This window comes from Siniperca chuatsi, linkage group LG15 (genome assembly GCF_020085105.1).
Source record: "Siniperca chuatsi isolate FFG_IHB_CAS linkage group LG15, ASM2008510v1, whole genome shotgun sequence".
In the NCBI taxonomy this organism is placed as follows: domain Eukaryota; kingdom Metazoa; phylum Chordata; class Actinopteri; order Centrarchiformes; family Sinipercidae; genus Siniperca; species Siniperca chuatsi.
The window spans coordinates 13,785,927-13,805,792 of record NC_058056.1 but is presented as its reverse complement, the minus strand read 5'-3'; the positions used below and the strand labels follow the sequence as shown (position 1 = coordinate 13,805,792).

At 41.0% G+C, this 19,866-nt stretch overlaps 1 protein-coding gene across 4 annotated transcripts; it reads right to left on the bottom strand.

Moving 5' to 3' along the window:
* Positions 1-31: 31 nt before the first annotated feature.
* slc35f4 (solute carrier family 35 member F4) lies at positions 32-18,238 on the bottom strand. Of its 4 annotated transcripts, XM_044165822.1 has the most exons (8): positions 17,848-18,238; positions 16,634-16,675; positions 3,409-3,709; positions 2,603-2,822; positions 2,382-2,507; positions 2,079-2,271; positions 1,409-1,498; positions 32-836 (listed from the first exon to the last, which is right to left on the bottom strand). In XM_044165822.1, exons 1-8 carry the CDS (start codon positions 18,230-18,232, stop codon positions 595-597), a joined length of 1,599 nt encoding a protein of 532 aa, XP_044021757.1. In that variant the 5' UTR covers positions 18,233-18,238; the 3' UTR covers positions 32-594. The 4 variants fall into 4 exon arrangements, with proteins under 4 accessions (XP_044021757.1, XP_044021758.1, XP_044021759.1 ...); XM_044165823.1 differs by lacking the exon at positions 16,634-16,675 and having other exon boundaries at positions 17,848-18,234; XM_044165824.1 differs by lacking the exons at positions 16,634-16,675; positions 17,848-18,238 and adding an exon at positions 8,254-8,917.
* Between the last annotated feature and the right edge of the window lie 1,628 nt (positions 18,239-19,866).

Genomic DNA, 19,866 nt, shown 5'->3' with positions numbered 1-19,866 from the left:
CCTGAGTTCAACTAATACACTGCTATGAAGGTGGGTTTTAAGTCTTTTATTATAAAACCAAAAAAGCCTGTACATTACGCATAGTATAATTGCCACTCTTGTATATAATTAGATTCAATAAGACTTAAAATAATACTCTTAATACTGCTCTGATACAGCTCTAAATAAATATCATAAATACATATAAGATTGAGCCAAACTGGCCCTGCCAATATTTATATTCACAGAATACAGTCCGCAGAGTAGGTCAGGGGAGGTCAGTAAGCTCTTGGTTTGGGTGCGTGCGTGCGAGGAACGAGACTAAGCGTGGCAAGTATTTCAAGAAAGTAAATAATACTTTCCACCCTTTCAATTTGCAAGATCCATAAATGTTCAATAAAAGTTCTTGTTTTTCTCTCCTGCAGTGAAGTGGCAGAGACAGAAATGCATCTCCAGAGTGAAGTTAAAGGTTCAAGACATTACTTCCTGCCTTTCTGGTAGAGAGTCCATGTGGACTGAACATCCTGCCACACCTTCTGGGTGGGCAATGGAGGAACATGAGCAGATAAGGCTTCAAGACTGGTTAACAGAGGATACTAGCAGAGCTCAGCCGCATCATGCCAAGGGAATGGAGACAGCGCCGTTTGCTCGACTGCGGCTTCGAGTGTGGACACTGGACTCTGTGAGCTCCTCGCCGTGTTCCTCTGACTTCTTGTCTGCGATGCTGGCCAGGAAACGCAGCGTGACTGAGTCCCACTCCTCTGGCAGCAGCAGGAGCAAGAAGCCCAGGCAGATGATGCAGGTGGCTGCCAGGCGCACCACGCTGAAGATAACCTCATGTTTCAAAACATCTACGGCTACAGCAGGTGAAAGAAAGACAGGAACAAAAGAGGGAGCCGAAGAGCAGAACAGGGAAGGAGGGTGGGGGAGAAACAAAAACAAATTGAGATTAATTACATAAAGTAAGATAAACCACAGGACACTGCGGCTGTAGGGGATAAGTGTAGCAAATGCGGCTTATAATCAGCACAAGCAATCCACTTTATCCCCTGAGTCTTTGCGGCCTGGAGTCCAGGGACAAGTTGCTGTAGCCCACTGACCTTCATACAGTCCATCATGGTTAAAGAAAATAACTCGTCTGCAGGCATTTAGTGTCGCCTTGGCAACCTGATCCTCCCTCAGCGAGAGAATAGTTGCAAGGTCTGTTTAGGCACATTGATGATTGGGTTTCCAGGACGAGAGAGGCAGACTTGCTGTGTAATCTGTTTGCTACAGTGGCCCTAAGTGCTGACCTCTCAAGACGAAAAACCACAGTATGTGTGGCCATTTACTCTCTTTTTTCACAATCATAGTAATTTCCACCACAGTAATCAAGAAAAAATAATCAGTAAATTGGAGGTAATACTTGAACCACATAAGGAAACCCTACCTGCATTGCCCGGCACACTGAGCAGTGTCCCTATGGAGATGAGAATGGGGTATGTCAGCACCACACCAACATGGACCAAGATGTTGAACACTGTAAATGAAAGAGGTTGAAAATGTTGAAGTACAAATTAGTTAGAGCTGAAACGATTAGTCAATTAATCGATTCGTTGATCGGCAAAAAATTAATATGCAACTATTTTGATAATCAATGAATCATTTATGTTATTATTCAAGCAACATTTGATGGTTCCAGCTTCTCAGTGTGACAATTTGTTGCTTCTTGTCTTGTCTTACAATATATTAAATTGAATATTTTGTCACTAAGTAATGTAGAAATTTGTGATTGGTATTTTTTTACTGTTTCCTGATGTTGTGCAGACCAAATGCTTAATTGATAATGAAAATAATTGAGAGTTGCAGCCCTCGTAGAGTCTTTTCAGTTTTCTGTGATAGTAAACTGAATAACTTTGGTTTTTAGACCGCTGGTCAGATAAAACAAGCAATTCAAGTATGTCAGCGTGGACTCTGGGAAATTGTAATGGCAAATTAATTGATGATGAAAATAATTGTTGGTTTCAGCACTAAAATTAGTTAAAAATGCTTTGTTCATGAAAACACATAGGTTAAACCATGATCCCCACTCTTCTTCAGGGATGTGTATGCACTCTCACCCAGCCACAGTCCTGCCAGTCCACACAGGTATCCCCAGGGCAGTGAGGACAGTGAGCCCCAGTGCTCTACCTTGGTGAAGTAGAGGATGAGGGGCACACAGGAGATGAAGATGAGATTGAAGAAGCCCATGGTGGAAAGGAAGTGAGCCACTTCTCCAAGGTTGGCGCTGCCCAGGAACATCTTGAACAGCACCTGGGTGGTGAGCAGAAACTGTTTACGCCAGTGATTATACAAGTATTAAAAAGTCAGCACAAAGGCAATCACACAAATGGTTCAGCCTGTAATGTGCTTGGTGGTCTGACCTTGTAGAGAGCTGATGTTGAGGCCGAGCCCACAGCCAGTGCCACGCCCACAAAGGAATCACCATGGAAACCGTCAGCATAAGCCATCATGACAATACCTGTGATGGCCATTATGGCTGCCACAATCTGCAGGTAGAGATTCAGAGCCATCAGTACTCCTCAGAAGTAAGAAAAACAGTCCTTGATAGTATAATTATCATTGTTGGTGTTTTCATACAGACCCGAACACCCATGAACCGGTCCTTGAGAACAATCCAGGACAAGAGAAAGACAAAGGCCTTGTGGCAGCAGTAGAGGGCAGAGACATCAGTGGCGGTCAGCTTCTTCAAGGCCAGGAGGTACAGGTAGTTGGTCAGCGTCCACAGGATTGAGAAGGGTGCTGTCCTCTTTACAAAAAGCTTGAGAGTCATCCCATCCTCCCCAAAGAGCTTGCTGCACTCCCTGTTAGAGAAAACAAACCACAGAGGGATAAAGGAAGTCATGTCAACCTGTTTATCCTCTTGGAACAGTGTCTGTCTTGTTTGTCAGGCTTTTAGCCTTGCTATTAAGAGGACCATACTTTGAGGATGGAAATGTTGGTTGCTTAGTTTCATGGTTCCTCATGGACAGTCAAGTGGTTTCAAATTTGTTCCAGTTGAGTGTAAAGAGGAGCAAGGCCTCTAGGGGCCACTAGTGGAGCTGTTATGGTAACTGGTACTCGGTTTGCTGTAAAAAAAAGATTCTTTTGTTGTCAAAGAGTCTTTGACGACACAGTTTAGAGTGGGATTTTTACTTTATTTTGCTAAACATAAACACAACTAGATGGCTATTTGTCATTTTTACTCAGTGATATGGCAAAAAAAACTTTCTAATCTTCTGTCTGCTATAGTTCTTTTATGTAACAGTAAAAGTGGAAAGCACATATATTGCAAAAGCTTACTGTAAAAGGTTCTCAGAAATCCAATTGTTCAGATAGTTCTTTTCTTTAGTTAATGCTTTCTGAAATCTGCTTTCTTTGAATTCAAAGGTAGTTTTGATGGCAGTTTACCGGAATTTCTGTATTGGGGTCTGCTTCTCCCGTGTGATAACCACATGTCCGGAGTAGTAGATGGGGAAGAATAGGATGTTCCAGTTGCTGCTGAACCAGGAGATGAAGAAGGGACAGGAGAACGACTGGAAGGTCAGCTTAACCACCTGAGTAGTACCCACCCAGGAGGAGGAGACACACAGCACCATCAGCAGACCACCCAGCACCTTCAGAGCTGTGTTGGTACATGTTTGATAGGAACGGCACTCTTCGCTGGTCTCGCTGCCTGGTGTCTCTGCATGAGACTCTGAACCGTCCTCTCCTGATGGGAGACAATAGGAGAAAAAAAAATAATAGAAAATGCATTGCAGCATCTCTACGTGTGGGCTCTACTTCCTGTTCAATAAGAACAGAAAGGCCAATAAGAACAGAAAGCCTCAAATAAAAAACTATTTGCCTCTAAAATAGTACCTTTATTTAGATTTTAATTACAAGATCTCAATGTTTTTTAGCCATGTTAGCAGCATCGGTCAGTCAGTCGGTCAAGCCTTTGGTCCACCACTTGGGCCAGACTGTAAGTATAGGACGGATTGCCATGACATTTTGTCCAGATATTCATGGACCCCAGATGATAAATCATACCTGCAAAACTAATGATATCAGCCTCAGCTGCACTTTGTGTTTTGCGCTAATTAGAAAATGTTAGCATGCTAACATGCTAAACTAAGATGGTGAACATGGTAAACACCTGCTTAACACCAGCATGTTAGCATTATCATTGTGACCTTGTAAGCATGCCGACGTTAACATTTAGCTCAAAGCCCTACTGGCACTGCTGTGCATAAGTACAACATCATAGCCAAACATCGCCTATTCTGTATGTTTTGTATTACTGTATACAATAGCATGTAGCTTGTGTCTCCCTGGCTGGGGTCCAGCACATAAGCATTTATTGAGTGATCACTACCACAGATGGCATTTCTTGCTGTAAAGTCACTAATGCATAAGGCAAGGCTTTGTTAAAAATAGCTTTGTCGCCTCATGATGCAGTACGTACTGTACACCCATTGTAGTCAGGTGTGCATAGAAACCTGATGCCCAGAAAGCAAGAGTAAACCTGACCACATGACATTCCACAAGAAAGTCATGTCAACCTTGGCAGCCATTGTTTTGACTGTTGGGATATGTTGGAACATGAAAGCAAGATTTTTACAATATTATCACCAGACAAATTATAAACCAAAATTAGATTAGATTTAGACAGACTTATTTTTAACCTTATGCCAGTGACGCATAGTTGATCTGGCCCAGTGCCTTAATGGACTGCGGGACTGCTTCTGGACCTTAACTGTGCTGTATAATATGTGAAGTGCTGGGTGTGTGAGCATTTCCGGAGAGAGCTCAGATCCGTTCTTTAACTTACAACAGCGTGATCAATTTACACCAGGGAAGGAATAAAAGATGACATGTTCTGGATGTTTGCTGCCTGTGCTCTCTTTGCAAACTCAGCATGTGAAGCTCTGCCATTTCCACCATGGCTACAGACACTAGAACCCTGCAAGCACTAGAACTCGTACCCATAGTATCTCCTGTCTGCAGTGGCAGGGCATCTCAGCGGTGCTTATTATTGCATCTGATAGCCTTTTGTTTGTTATCTGCAATGAGACCTCAGCAGGAAGTCAAACAATGGGAGTACAAGTAGCGTCACTGACAGGTCTAATGAAAGAGGATTGCGCCCACAAGTAAATAATTCTTTCTTTCATCCAAAACAAACCCATAACACAGTGTGTGGAGCACAAACTCTTTGATCGAGTAACAAATGTGTGGTAAGAATATTGGTAGCAGTTTCTTTTGTCTGTGTAAGGCATTTAGAGTGGTGAGATGCTACTTTCTATCATCTAAAGTGTCTGTGCCCACCCTGCTTACTGGACACAAAGAGAAGAAAATGCCACCAAACTTTTCACCACAAAGTAAGTTGATAAGTGTCTTTTCCAGGAGGACCAAACTTACTTTATAAGCTTAATGGATGCATGAGATCACTGCTGGCACCCAGTAAGAGCACTTACTAAGTACTAAGTAAGAATTAAAAGTAAAAATACCCCTTCTGCAGAAAATTGGCCCCTGTGACTGATATATTATCATATTTCACATTACTAGGTTGGTAATACTGATGATCGATGCATAAGTAGCATTTAACTGTTGTAACTGGTCATGTTAGAGCTTGTTTAACTACTTTATATACAGGTAGGCAGTCCAGTGGTACACAACCTGGGGTCAGGCTGCCACACAAGATACATCTGAGGGGTCATCAGAAGATTAATGTGGATGGAGAGAGGAAAAAACAAACTTCTGCTACACACATTTGTATTCATGTTTCAGACTTTTCTCTAATCTTTGCTTTTTTGGATCTCAAACAATTATTTAAATAAAACCAAAGGAGAAGTTTAGAAAGGAAATGTGTATCTTAAAAGTTTTAAAATGTAAACTTTTAATCTGAAAAGTAACTTGGAACTATATTTGTCAGATAAATGTAGTGGAGTAAAAAGTAAGTATTTCCTGCTGAAATGTAGTTGAGTAGAAGTATAAAGTAGCATAAAATGGAAATACTCAAAACTGTACATAATACAGTACTTGAGTAAATGTAAATAGTTACTCTCCACCACTGCCTCAGTGCAGCGCTGGCCTTGAGTCTGTCCACACTGCAGAACTAAAATTTCCCTCTCACAGTACAGTGTTTGAAGCAAGAGACCAAAAAAGTGACAATAAGACAGTGTAGTCCCTCATTCGTCCAGGAGTGTTCCCATTTGTCCAGATGACTACGACTGAAACCTTTTCTACTATAAGTGACAATGAAAACCTTTAGCATCCAAAAGATGTAAAACTGATGATGACTCCCATTGATTAAGTCAAACTCAGTTCTTTTTTAGTTCAGTTCAGTTCATTACAGACTGACCTCAATAAAATCTCTCAGATAAAATGTTTCACAGTATATCTCAGCTGGGAGCAGATCTACAGTATGTGGTGAAAGCAAAATATTCAACACAGATACATTTTGTCTACAGGATCATCAAGGGATTTGGTCTAATTACATTCTGTCACAGCAAGGATTCTTAATCAACCTAATGAGCCCGGTGGTTGCTAACTTGCAAACTGAGATCTGATATTTCTGCAAGAGAGAAGCAGCTCTTTTATTCTTTTTTCTTCATGTCTGCTTCTCCTTATCCACCAAGCAAGGTTCGTGTTTCATAGCACCAACAAAACCTAAAGCTTTTAGTGTTGGATACGGGCTTTTCTGTCCTGAGGTAAAAGCCACTACAGGCTGATCTAGTGCCAATATGCAGTAATATTATAACTCTACTATTCCCCTGCCTCATAAAAGCAGCTCCTGTGGCTAAAATTGTATTCTCAAAACAAACAGTGTTATTGCTGACTAATAAGTCTACTAAAAAGTTGCAAAGGAAGCACTAATCCCTCATAGAAAAAGACTGTCAGCACAGTATTTCAGTGAAATTCTTCACTACAGTAGTGCTATTTAAGGTTAATTTCAGTCAACTCCGAGTAATTGTACTTGTTTGAAAAAACTACTCAAATTACAGAGTAGTAGTCTTAAAGTACTTAGACTTATTAATTGAGCACCAGCTGTCAGAAATCATTTGATGCATAATTATAAGCCCAGGGGTGTTTCTTAAAGACGCTCATTCAGATTCCAAAGGCTTTTGTAGTTAAAAATTTCATCACATCAAAGTATAAATAAATGCCTAAATGTTCAAATATAGACTCTCCACAAGTACATCAAAACACTAACATTAGGGTTAGAATATCTGTGTACGTGACTAAATTTGAAGTTGAGATGAGCTTCTTTCCACCTCTGTCAAACAAGAATCCACAGAATTGATACTTGTGTAAAAAAAAACAACTAATACTACACTTTAAAAAAAAAAATCATAGATGGAATAGTTGACTCCCTCACTACAGCTAGAAAAAGGACTATTTAAAAGCGTTAACATCATGAAATTTCATTACAGAAATCCCAGTACTGCATAGGATCATTCACTAAGGCACCCATTAACCTAGCAGATCCACTCTGTGTGACGCAGTATGCTGCTCGAACCTCACATTTCAATCCCTTCTGTGTTTTATCCCTGCCACTGACACTGCATGCCAGTGACATTGATGGATGGACCCCTGCTGAATCCACTATGAAGCTCACAGTCACGTCTGCAGTGTGAGGCATGCAGTGTGAAGTTCAAGGCTTTTAGGGATGAGGATGCTGAAGAGTACAAATGTGCAGTTAGATAAAGGAAGGACAGGTGAACGGAATGAACAGATGCGGAAGCAGCTGATTTTTGGCCTGTTTTTTTGTTTTTGTTTTAGTGCAGGCCCTCACAGTGCTGCCAAAAACAGCCAAACATATGCTGCTGCTACAACAACACTTCCTGTCAACACATTTAGCTTCTCAATTCTGCCAGCAGGAAACTGAAATGATACAAATGTGTTTTTTACACCATCCAGAGGAAAACTGTCAAGAAAGTCCTGGTGAAAATAGTTCAATTCAGTAGCTGATTTTTCTTAGATTTTCATTTTTGAAACCTCATGTTCAAATGCAGCACACCACACTATCTGTATTATATATGAATACCTGTACACTCTATATGACACTTTAGTGCATATTATGCTTTATGGGAAATAATAATGCCTTCACCTGTAAAAGCTGTCAAATAAATCAAATAAAAGTACTCCATAGTTTTAAGCAGCCTATCAGAGATAATGCTGCCAATAATTCAGTTCATGCTAACACATACACATGCATATATATACAGTTTAGTATAAATGGCGTCCTGGGCCTCCCTGGTTCTTTTGGTTTACCTTCAGAGATGGGGCAGGTCAGGACCTGAGTGCTGTACGAGCTGAGAGGAGCCACTCGGGCTGAGTGCTTCTTCATCCTCCACTGGGGACACACTACTGTCCTTCCCTGGGAAGTGTGTGTGTGTGTGTGAGTGAGTGTGTAAGTGTGCCCAGGCTGCTGCTGCTGCACGCTCAGCAGCTCCTCCTGCTAGCTCCGTGCACCCTCAGACTCCTGACTCCTCCGCTTCCTCTTCACGTTCTTGATTGCACGCCCCCCACCCCTCCTCCCCCCAGATCTCTGTCAACTCTTCTGTCTACTTCCCAGCACTGCCGTCCTGATTTTCCGTTCCTCTCCAGGCCAGCGCTCTGTTACTGGTGCTCTCTCTCTGTCTCTCTCTGTCTGTCGGGATAGTGACACAGCTCAGTGGAGATAGCTCAGTGGAAGTGTAGTGAAGTGGAGACTCTACTGTTGCACTGTCATGCTGTGATCCAGAGTTGCCAGTGTCTCCAAGGGAGACTGAGCTTCAAGTGTGTGTGGCATTGCACAATCACTCCCCTCATCTCTTTCTATCCTCCCCCTCCTCTTTTCTCTCTGTCTCTCTCGCTTTTCCCCTCCTCTTCTTTTACTCCACAAATCAGCAGCTTTGTTTGGAAGGTAACCAAGCAGCCCGGGCTAATTATGCTGCGTTAGCTGCTGCCCCCTCCTTTCCTCCTTCCTCCTCCCCTATCTTTTCTACCTGACCAGGCTCTCCTCACCCCTTCCTCTCTCTCTATATATATACTCTTGTCCTCTGTCTTCCAATGCGTCTCTATCTTCTTGGCACATCTCCTGCTCTTCACTACTCCTTGAGAATCGAATTATTAGTAGAGCGCTCTCCTGTTGCTTTCACCACTGCAGCATTAATCAACTGAGCTAAGAAAAAGACATGCCAGTCCTATACATGTAAATTCTGTCATCCACTTAAGTAATCCCAGTGCTCTTAGAGGGATAAGGGGGGCCTCTGCTCACATGGCACTCACACCCCTATGCATTTACAGATCACTACTATGATATGCTAACCAAATGATATTTCCATCTTCCAAATATGCCATAAAGAAGACTGCAATACAAACCAACTCAAACATTTTTAAAAGGAATACATTTTAAAGTACTACTCATGCTTGTATCGAGGCTTATACGTAACTCTAACATTTGCAACTTTAAATCAAGAGTGGATCCTGGGTAGTTATCTGTTATTGACATGGACTTGCCTCTCATGGTAACTACAAAAAACAGGTCTCTGTTTGTAATTTCTCCCAGTCTGATCATATGTTGCTTTTCCATTGGACATATCAACACTTTCTTTGCACCTGCAAGTTCACCTTTTCCATATCAAATACTGTTATTAATTCAAATTTTATATGTTTGTACATAACTGGACTATTTTCTCTTTGTGAGACTTTACAGCATTACTCTATTCAGAGGGACATATGCTACTATTTATCTCACCAAATCCATCTGATGGCTGGGAGTAAGATGACTGTACATGTAAAAGCTTAGAATATATGATGCATTGCTAGACTTTAAACTAGCCAATAGTAGTTAGACCTAGCAGCATCTGGATCACCTACAACATTAAAGTACTGCTTAGTGCTTCCTATGTCAATAACTTAACACTTTGAAATATAATGTTGCTTGTAGGCAGCTTGAGTAAAGAGGCACCGCAGGAGACGAGTCGAACTCACTGGGTTTCAGGCAGGCCCCCATCCTACCTTAGGTGTAAGAAACCTATGGACTCAGTATATGTTGGGGCCTGTAGCTATACTGCTATAGCCACATGGTTTAGTGTTAATTAATTCCCCTAGAAGTAACAACAAATCCTTTCTCCAGTATGTGACAATACCAAATGGTTATACTGCTAGATTTGTAGGAAAGGGCTCTGATTTATGAGGGAACTCTTTTAGAATCTGAGCAGCAACAAGGATTCTGCTGGGAGAACTAATCCACTCTGAATAAACATACATGGCAAATCTTAGTTCGATCAACAATGTCAAAAAAATAGCGCATAAGTATGTTGTGGTGGTTGAGCGAGCTGCAGCAGCAAAGAGTTGGCATGAGCATATCAGCAAAGTAATAGTTAGAAGTGTCACATTATGTTGGCAGCACTGTACATCCGCATGACTATGATTGGACGTTACTAGTTAGCTGATAGCCACACGGCTGTGAAGGAGCCAGTGATTGTGAAGCATAAATGAAACAGCTGATGCCAGTCAGCTAATGCAGACGCAACTTCAGAGCTCTGCCTGAACAAATGCTATGATTCATTACATGAACCCTTCATATTTCCTGTTAGCACTTTTGACTGGTGCTTCTTCATTTTTAAGTAAAAATTTCTGTGCAAGATGTTTACTACTGATAGAGTATTTTTACATTAAATATTTACATTGTGATGATATTACTTTAATAAAAGATTTCAATACTTTTTTCCCAATCACTGTTGCACAGTCAAGGGAAACCCTCATCAGCAGCCAGTGTGGATCTGAGAAGGCTCAGCCTGGGCCATGTGAGTCACCCTCAGGATTGTGGTCAGGAGTTTCCATCTCAAGGAAAGCCCTATGGCCATTCTATCTCTAGTTGTGGTTAATCTACCTGAGAATTCAATGGACCTAAATATTGCTTGGGCGTCTACATCAACAACACATCAGTGTCTGGTGTAAGCGGTCAGACACATGAGGCCTTGCAGCCTGTAATATAATCTTAATATAACCTACGCTATGCTTACCCTCTCACCATTAAAATCAATACTAGTTAAGCCAGGTACAGTAGCGCTATGAGAAAGAGAAAACACTCAAAGTAAACATGCGATACAGTAAGTGGACTGGCCCTGGTCTGTTAAGAATACTAAATGAGTGCTATTTTGCAGTCCTGTTTGCTCCAGGATCTCTGTCATTATATCAGTATCACCCTGAGCCCCTCCCTTCCTGTCTGTCTCTACTTTACAATGCTCCTCAGTCAAAGTTCTGGCACTTCTATTGAGAGCATAGCAGATCAGAGCACTTCTCTGTGCATTCTTCAGGCTGTGAGCGACAGCACAATTATTGTTTGGCTGTTTGTTACAATTGAAAAAATGCAGGGCCACATTCCATTAACCCCATGGTAATATATTTGTTCGAATGCAGAATTCAATTTTGAGGAGAAGCTTTGAAAAAGAAACACTCTGTTGTCATTTTTTAGGACAATGGCACAGTGCAAGCACACTTATTTCCTATGGTCACTCAGTGTGACAGAATGAGTGCAACACTAATGCAAATGCCTTAAGTGATTTGTGGAGAAAGAGGCTTGATTGAAATGGTTGTGCATTAAGTGTGTGATACAAGAATGGCTGAAACGAATGTTTGGTTAGGTGTGTAAGCAGGGGATGAGCTGGGGGTATGGATCCCCTGAGACAAGGAGGGCTAAACTTAAAAATAGCCCTGCTGATGAGTGGAGCCAACAGCTAGACAGAAAAACGACCCAGTCAGCAGAGCCCGGGATGTTAATCGCTATCAGATTAAGAGAAATACCTGGAGCGTGGGCGCTACAGGAGGCCACAGTTCACTTTCAAATATTAAACCGAGAACTACTTCATTGCCAGCTCACTAAATTCACTTGTATGTTTTGTTTGTTTGCTTTCACATTAGCAGCTGATTATTAATCAATTTTCTGTCTCTTCATCAGTTTTGCAGTCCAATAGCATCATATCCAACATCAAAATTGTACACTTCTCAGAATAACATTAGAATTCAACAGCACCACAAACTATAGCTCCAAAATGACCATAAAGTTGAATCAATACCTCTCTAAAACAATAACTAAACATCATGACCTCATATAGCTGGGTGTAACTAAACAGGAAACGGAGTGTATATAACACAATGGTACTATTGCATCCCAGATCAAAGCATAAAATAGTACAGCATCCTCTCTCTTTACCTCCATAGCAACAGTGAGCCTTCTGTGCACTGATGTAATCAACCGATTCAGGCTCTTTTGTCATTTAGATTAACCAAAGCTCCTCAGTTTATGGTGCAAGCTCCTTTGTCTTTCGCCCCTCTCTATTACTCATCACATCTCAGTGAGGATCAGGAACAAAGAAGGAGGATGGGAGATGAGAGACGAAAGCATGAATGAAATCTGCAGCTGATTTTAGCTGTAGTGGGGACTGGACAGACCATGAATCAAGTTAGATGTGTTTCCACTAGTTGGACCTCATATAATCAACTCAAGTCAGTGTAGTTAGAATAGATGGAAGATGAGGACACCTAGTGGTGAATATGATGTATTGCATTACAGGTGCATCGACAGGGACATAAGGACAGATGTTCCTAAATAAGACAATTTGCTCAAATTCACCCGGTTCTCACTTATCCTTTGTGGTGTCTTGTTTTGCATATAGTTTCACTTTGATGTGGTGAGGTTTTAATATATCTGCTGCTGAACATTTTACTATCAAGTGTGGAAGTGAATGGAATTTTATTTGTGGATCTTAAAACACTGAAAAGATGCATTTCTTAACAGCATGTTGGATAATTCAGAGACATTGCTGCAGACAGTTTTCATAGGGCTTATTTCTTCTGTAGAAAGTTGTCCTGGTGAAAACTATTCACAGCAAGGTCTGTGGATTATCCCCAGTGAGAGGGACATTATTGGCAAGAACATGGCTGGATTAGCCTGTTAGGGGCCCCCAGGGCAAAAACACCTTCCAAGTAATGGGTTCAAATATTTATCCATATAGGAGTTACAGAACTGCTGACCTGTACTCATGCCACTGTGCTATTGGTCATATGTAATAGCACTATATGTCAGATGACCCAACAATTCGCTGTTAGGCCCCAACTGTGTATTTGTGTCACCTCCAATTTACCATTAAGTTCATAGAACACAGCAGACTATACTGTAAATGGCAGCTTCATAATTTGACCAACCAGAATTCCTATGCTGGAATACTACCTGGCTCTACCTGCATCCGGTTGTGGTAGTTTGATTAAACACATGTTTATGTGGGAATATGTCCACTGTGAGCACAATATAAATCAAAATAATAAAGGTCTTAAAACTAGATTTCGACACAGATTCTCCTCTACAAGACAAGGCCACATGATTAGGTAATAATGCAGGACCTAATGCAGGTCTTAACTGATACTGTACTTTAGAGGTGCAAGTGTTTCAACAAATTAGCAATTAATCAAATTACCACAAAAACAATTGACAGACACTCAACATAGGACTTTTGGGACCCATAAGTGTCTGGGGCCCCAGTGCAGTTGCCTGCTTAGCCAGGTTGGTAATTCAGCCAAGGCAGGTCGTTATTGAGTTCTTCAAATGACATTTTTCATTTAATGCTTTGAGCACCACAAATTGAATTCCGGTCACCTCCGTTGATTTGGGGTAGTAGCAGAAATCTCAGGGACAGACATTTCAAAGCTGGTGCAAATAAAATATAAAATGAAAGAATCTCAATGGCTAGATACCACCATATGGATACATATGCTTTTCAGTGACTTGGGTGAAATGACCCTTTAACTTAGCCCTGGAGACATAGTGGATGTAAAATTACACAGGATACAATACAATTTATACATGAAATGCTATTTTTATTAATCTAAGGACCATTTTGGCTTTTGCAGACACAACGAGCCGTATAAAAATATATTCGTCCTTTCATGCTGATTTATACACGGAGGTGTATAGTAATAAGTAATAAGTACTGACATTTACTGTCTGGCATTTCACTGGAGGACGTGGAAGGTCAGTTTATTGATGTTGTTGGATTTACAGACCACAAGAGGGCAGTGTTAGGCTGCTGACAAGACTGTTGGTGTACTCTGCATGATGGAAAGGCCATTACAAGCCTTTCACATATTGTGCCCTTCTATTATGTCAATTTACTTTTGGATTACAGAAACTTTCCTTGCTGGAAAACATTCTCAACCATGAAGCAAATTGCTGGGGCCAGCCCAAATATTTAGTCACCTGACATACAGTATTACAACATATGACCAATAGCACAGTGGCATGAGTACAGGTCAGCAGTTCTGTAACTCCTGTGGAGAAATATTGCACGCATTACATGCAGGGTGTTTTTGCTCATTCCCAGGAGCATGTGAGCCTAACAGTACTCCAGGAGTCGTTCAGGCAAAGCTCATATCCCATTCGACGCTGGGCTAGTTATAAATAGAACTGAGTGAGCAGGCATGGGAATGGGACAGTCCAAAATAAGTGCATGCACATACAGAATGTTTGAGGCAATGTTTGAGAGAGAAAGTGAAAATTCACTTGCTGTTAACACTTGATGTAAATGGTTTAAAAAATGCAAAGTGAATCACCAATCAGTATAAGCATGAATGGATTCAAAGGCACATCTGTTTTCTTTGTATATGTCTCTATAGATCCAAGTACACATAGAAACACACCTCATTGTGATGAATGGTTGCTTTTCACGCCCTTCCTTCATAATTCCCGTCTGAGTGCCTGTGTGTGCTGTCTTGCTACGATGCCTGCAGTGAACAACACAGTGCTGAGTGGGACTGCCGCTACAAGTACCTGTCATTTCTCCTGCACCATATCTGTTTACCCAGCGGGGAGCGTGCAAACACTATAGACGTGCCCTTCTCTAAATTAGCTACTCAAGACAAGATACACAGCAAATTATTGTGATGGTTTTCTGAAAGGTGCTGAGGAAGCAATTACTGCACACAGCATTGTTGTCTGCTCCAGCAGGAGCCAAGTGGGGGTGCTGTTAAAATATGCTGGCCTCTCTTTTTCTGATTTTAAGTCAATTTCATTTCATTTTTTTCTTGTAGTAGTGCTATTATCTACATAAAGTGGGGCAATAGGAAACATTGAACCTTGCCTGTTTAGAATGGCATTTACCTTCTTACTTTCATATCATAACCGTGCTGTATGTATTACAGGCTAGTCCCTGTCACTAAATGTAGTCCACAATCCCCCTCAGAGGCATCTTCTAATTCAATGCAGATGGCAAGTGGCAATAATAAACTGGCAAAAGAATCTTGCTAAATATATCATTACCCCATAGGCTTGGCAGGATGAGCCTACTGTTCTATTTACATGCTCCTTTGTCTTAGCCTGTATGGAATTCAATGGATGGATGGATTCTCAAGTCAAAGTTTACAAATGTGTAAACAAAACAAAGAAAATGAATGTGACACTGTCAGGCAGCAAGCAGCGCTTAAAAGAAAAACGATTTTTCACATTCTTGTTTCTAAGAATGATCAAATAAGAGAAGAGGAAGATGGGTGTGCACATGAACACTTTAGTCAGATGCCTTCACAGTGACAGCACCAGCAACAGCATGTTTAATAGCTGTGCAAGCAGGAAACATGGTGACAAGTATGTTGCTCTGAGGAATACCTTCTGTTGACTCTGGCATGCGCAATGATCAGTTGATGGATAGATGGAGAAACACAGGGCTACAGATGGCATATTTTATCAGAGAAATGGGAAATGTCTCTCAAATCAAATAACTCCTCCTCTCGCAAATTCACTGGCTTTCATAGGCTTTGTATAGGTGCTATTACAATCCACACCTGCTCCTTATACCCAAAATTACATCACAGACACCACCCCATCTTTCATTTTCCTACTACAGTATACAGTAGGCAATGAGATGGGAAAGACAGATGCCTGTATACCTGGAACTATGGCTGCAATTAACGATTACTTTCGTTATCAATTAATCTGTCACTTATACTCTCAATAAATGTTTTGTCCGTCCAACAGTTTCACATTTGCTGTGTTTTCAACTGGCTTCTATATTTGACATAATTAGCAAAAATGTACACATAAGAAATATTTGAAGTCTGAATTTGCTCACTTTCAGTACCAGAGCCAAAAAAACATTGTTTCAGAGGCCCTTGAGTTATTAAAGTTGTCCAATCTGTTTTCAGTTTAAACGTTTGTGTGCCTCTCGTTAATCAGGTATTCTTTCAATAGATTAATCTGGACGAGTAGATATATTCTCAAATGAAAGTGTGTGATTGCATTCCTGCTTAATCTACTGCAACTGACACCCCTGATAAACAGGAGGTAGTTAATGAGAGACAGGCTCATTTCCTTTTCCTCAGCCTCTATCTAAAAATCCATTGAGGTGCTCTCAGCTCATCCAAAAGAGCCTCAGCTGGAACTGTTCATGATTGAATGGGGCCCTATCTCTATGCTTACATTTCCTTTGAGACTTGAAACAAGTTTGTCAGAGTAATGCATTATGTCACAGAGTACAAGGGTTGAGTAGTAGATTTGGGAAGGAACATCATAACATTGGGAGTACATCTCTCTTTCAGATGTCTATCTCTACAGTAAGTCATGAATTTGTAGTTGAGCTTTTATGTAACAGCCAGAGGGAGACGTTAGGGAGCTTACGTGACAAGTCCAATTCATTTGGGGGGTGAAGTGTGTCAGCATCTGAAACACAAGAGGCTCACAGGTAGATGACTAATTACATTTTTGGGGGATTTGTTCAAGAAAAGCACCAGTTCATCCCCACCTTTAATAAAGAATGATGACACAATACATTGAATAGGCCAATTACATAGCACAGATGTGAGAACCTGTGACTACTCTAATGCTACAAACCTTGTGAAATCTTGCTCTGCACACCTTGCTTCATTACCATAAAGCCATTTGTAAAACCCCTGATTGGCCGTGCACAGAGCATTGCAGTGCTTGTTCTTTCCACCTGTTATAACCCCACTGGCACTGGCAATATACTTTAACAGAACTGGAGGGCAAGATTTTAAACATCACCCCCAAACAAAGTGCACCATCAGCTCTCTCCTCCAATCTCAGCCATTGTCTTCCTCTCAGCAAAATTCAGAGTATTGCTACACCATTCAAAACCACATTGACAAATGAAAATTATAGAGAAGCTAAAGGTATAGAAGCACTGCTACATCTCAAGCATGTCAGGAGATAGCTGGCAATGTTCAACATGCTGTAGCCTATTTGTCATTTGGAGGATTGATTGTTTTAATTAAACATTTGGAATTCAATATGAGGCTACCATGTAAGTGATTGTTTGCAGAGTTCACCAACATGAGTGTTTGATCTGGACAGCATTAGGCTACAGTTTAAACAATTAACTTTGAAATTTAATTTGAAAACGGCAGCATAATTTGTGCATGCCACTTTGCTGTGTAATTACATAGCCTGATAGTGTTAGATTTGTTTGTATCGCTCTCTTTTTCTCTAATGTTGTGTCTCAGAGATGGATGGGCCAGCGCATCAGCCAGCCTCCAGCTGATATTGGCAGTGATTGACATCATGCTGCTCCATAATAGCCATAATTAAAACCCGGTTAGCTGAGTTTACAATAGTGGATTTTGCAACAGCCTAATTAAAATGAAAACTAATTTGCAAGGACAGAAGATTCGTGCATTGTTTCTTCGTCCACACGCCACTGGCACCGCATTAACTGCATTTTTTGTTTTCTTTATTGGTTACTATAAAATCCCTTCATACACACATTTTCCCCCATCATAATATTATCTCTCTTTTAAAGACACGCAAAGACAGGCGTGACATCGTCGCATCCACTGATGATCCCATTATACTTTTACTGTTTTCTTTTCACTCACTTCTATGGCTGGAGTATCCTGGGTTGTAGCCGTAGTAGCCGGTGATCCTCAGAATCCGGTCCTCTATGTCGTGCAACCCGTTGGCTGTCACTTTGGTGCTGCTGTCCATTAAGACACTCGTCGGCGTCGCTATACCCGGCAAGTGCGTGTTCTTCAGGGGCTCCAGCCGGATGCAAGGCTCGTCTCCACTCTCCAAAACACTCTCGGTGTTTATCATTGTGGGTCCGAGCGGACAGAGATCAGAAGAGACCGGGGATGAGCCCTGATCACCATGCGAGGGACAATCAGCAACAAGAGGAGGGCATCCAAATCCACATCCACATTCCTTCAGTGATGCTCCCGGACGCAGAGCAAGGTTATCAAACTCCAGGAGCCTGGCAGACATGAAACACTAGGGGGCGTGTCACTACTAACACATGCTTTGAATTAAATTAAATATAGGGACAAAAACTTGGCTGTAGTCAGCAGTGGAGAGCGGAAGAACCTACATTTATTACAGCTTTCATAAAAACATGTTTTCCCTAAAACAAAAACCTTCACGACATTTTACATCATGTATGGCATCTCTAAAATATTCAGTGGAATAATATATCTGTGGTTTTCAATAATGAGTTACTTGGAGTTAATGGTATTTTTATTCTCCTATAATATCTCTGTAATATTCTACTCATTTGTGTTTATTGAGACAGCTAAGTGGTATTTTTAATCTTTTATGGCAGCAGTTGTACCACTGTGATACTCCCATTATATTGCTATACACTCACAGGTGATCCTTTGACTTTGAAGTGGCCTTTGGCATCATTGTGATATTCCTGTAATATTTTGAAGTGAGCTTTACTGATCTAAAAAAAGCTCCTCTCTCAGATACTTTTTGCCACTCAAAATCAATCACTGGTAAGATAATCAGTCTAAAGTAAGCATGCATGTCAACAGCTGTTTTTAGAAACATAAAAAAAGATTAAAGAAACCTTAACTTCTCATTTAACCCCAACAAATACATCCTGAAAATATCACAAAGAATGTATTTTTAAGACACTATTTTCAGCAACCATTCACTGCTTCTTCCTGGTCTCTGATATTTGTGGAGTAATGCTGTTCCTTTTTCGACCCTTAAGTGATGTTTCCATTTGTTGTTCACAATAAAATATGTATGTGAGAAACAAATGTGGCACAGGTTTGTCTCGCACACTGGTTCACAGCTATTGACTCCGCTCTACGCTGAAATGTGGACCACAAGTGTTATTTTTATTTTCAGGCACTTTCACTGTTTTCCTGTCAGTATAATATGATAGCATACAGATTATGAAGTTTGTGCACATTATTTTATGCCATACTAAAAAAAATGTTTGTTATTATTTTCAAGCACTTATTGTGACATGATTTTTACTCTAAAGTAAAACCCAGAACAATCTCTTTTCCTCTCTCCTCTCTTTTCCTTGGCCACAGGTTCTCGGTCTGTCTCTTGGAAACTCCACTTGACTGGATCCCCCAGCTTGCAGATGCGGCACAAAAAAAATTTCTGAACACTGGGTTCCAAATCCAATAACACAAGATGCAGTATTTCAGTGTCTCTCCGATACGCCTCTTTCCAAGTCCTCCACTGTCTGTGTGAAATCGATTCCCAGTGTGTGGAGAATTTGCGCCCCTGTTGGCATTGTTGTGCAGACACATGCTGAGGTTTATGATGCCCTTGGACGCCAGAAGTGCTTCCTCCCCCTCTCTTACTTACTGAACCAATCTCCACCTCATGTTCTTTTGTTTCAGTTTGTTTGCACTCCAAAGCACTTATCTCACACATTCAGTTCAGGGACAGCTTTGTGGCTACAACAATGAAATGCCAATGCCCAGAAAGTTTCTCCATGCCTTTTGGGAATTGCTCATTTATCATTGGACACTTTCTTACAAGTCTATGCAGCTACAGTCCAAAAAAAGTTTTCTTCAACCGCCTACTTTTGCTGTGGTACAATTCTGTACAGTTTACGTAATACAAAACAGCTACATTAGAATATTATGCGTTGG